Source organism: Nannospalax galili, unplaced genomic scaffold (assembly GCF_000622305.1).
Source record: "Nannospalax galili isolate Female #2095 unplaced genomic scaffold, S.galili_v1.0 scaffold416, whole genome shotgun sequence".
NCBI lineage: Eukaryota > Metazoa > Chordata > Mammalia > Rodentia > Spalacidae > Nannospalax > Nannospalax galili.
Window position 1 is genome coordinate 703,857 of NW_008338125.1, and position 1,154 is coordinate 705,010.

Sequence of the window (1,154 nt, forward strand, 5' to 3'; positions counted from 1 at the left end):
AAAGTGAAATGACACAAAGATGTCTAACCGGAGAATTTTAAGTCAAGGAAGAAATTGTTCCAAACATGCCTTCAGATTATGAAGTCTTTCAACTTAAGGATCGTTTCAGGGGAAATGTATTTTTTAAAAACACACTACTTTCATCTTGTCAAAGTTTGCAAGATGATTTCATTCTACAGACCAGTATTGCAAAGGACCTTTGAGACTGTTAGAAGTAAAACTATGAAGATGGTGTTTCAATGACAATAGTGATACTCAGAAGACAAGGGGGGACAAGGTGGCCTAAGGGTCCTGGGTCTGAAGTGTGTCTGACTTGACTCTCCTCAGCTCCTGAACACTCACCAGCCAAGATGTCCTGCCAGCAGAGCCAGCAAGTGTTTCAATGACAATAGTGATACTCAGAAGACAAGGGGGGGCAAGGTGGCCTAAGGGTCCTGGGTCTGAAGTGTGTCTGACTTGACTCTCCCTCAGCTCCTGAACACTCACCAGCCAAGATGTCCTGCCAGCAGAGCCAGCAGCAGTGCCAGCCACCTCCCAAGTGCACCCCCAAGTGTCCTCCCAAGTGCCAGACCCCAAAGTGCCCCCCAAAGTGCCCCCCTAAGTGCCCTCCTGCCCCTTCCTGCTGTAGCCTTGGTTCTGGGGGCTGCTGTGGCTCCAGCTCTGGGGGCTGCTGCAGATCTGGGGGCGGCGGCTGGTGCCTGAGCCACCACAGGCCCCGCAGATCTCTCCGACGTCACAGACACCAGAGCTCTGGATGCTGTGGCAGCAGTGGAGGCAGCGGTGGATGCTGTGGCAGCAGTGGAGGCAGCGGTGGATGCTGTGGCAGCAGCAGTGGCAGCAGCTGTGGTAGTGGCCAGCAGTCTGGGGGCTGTTGCTGACCTGGACCATGAGGACCTCTAGCAGGACAGGAGGAAGTCAAGAGCAGAAGACCCGCCCAATGTTCTCTCCTCATCCTGTCAACTTCCTGAGCCTTGAGATGCTGAAACTGTGTGGAAAGTTCTGAATTTTCACCCCTGACTTCAAAGCCCCTCTTCTTCTTTGTTACCAAACAATAAACAATTCTTCAGCACTTTTCTCTAGACTCTTGATCACTTTGCCCATCATCATCCCTACAATCTGTGCTGGCAACTGGTCTTCAGTGGACTTGCTTGTTC

General features: G+C 51.7%; 1 protein-coding gene across 1 annotated transcript; it reads left to right on the top strand.

Moving 5' to 3' along the window:
- Positions 1-494: 494 nt before the first annotated feature.
- LOC103734089 (late cornified envelope protein 1A-like) lies at positions 495-878 on the top strand. The gene has a single exon (XM_008832973.1). It carries the CDS (start codon positions 495-497, stop codon positions 876-878), a length of 384 nt encoding a protein of 127 aa, XP_008831195.1.
- The last annotated feature ends 276 nt before the right edge of the window (positions 879-1,154 follow it).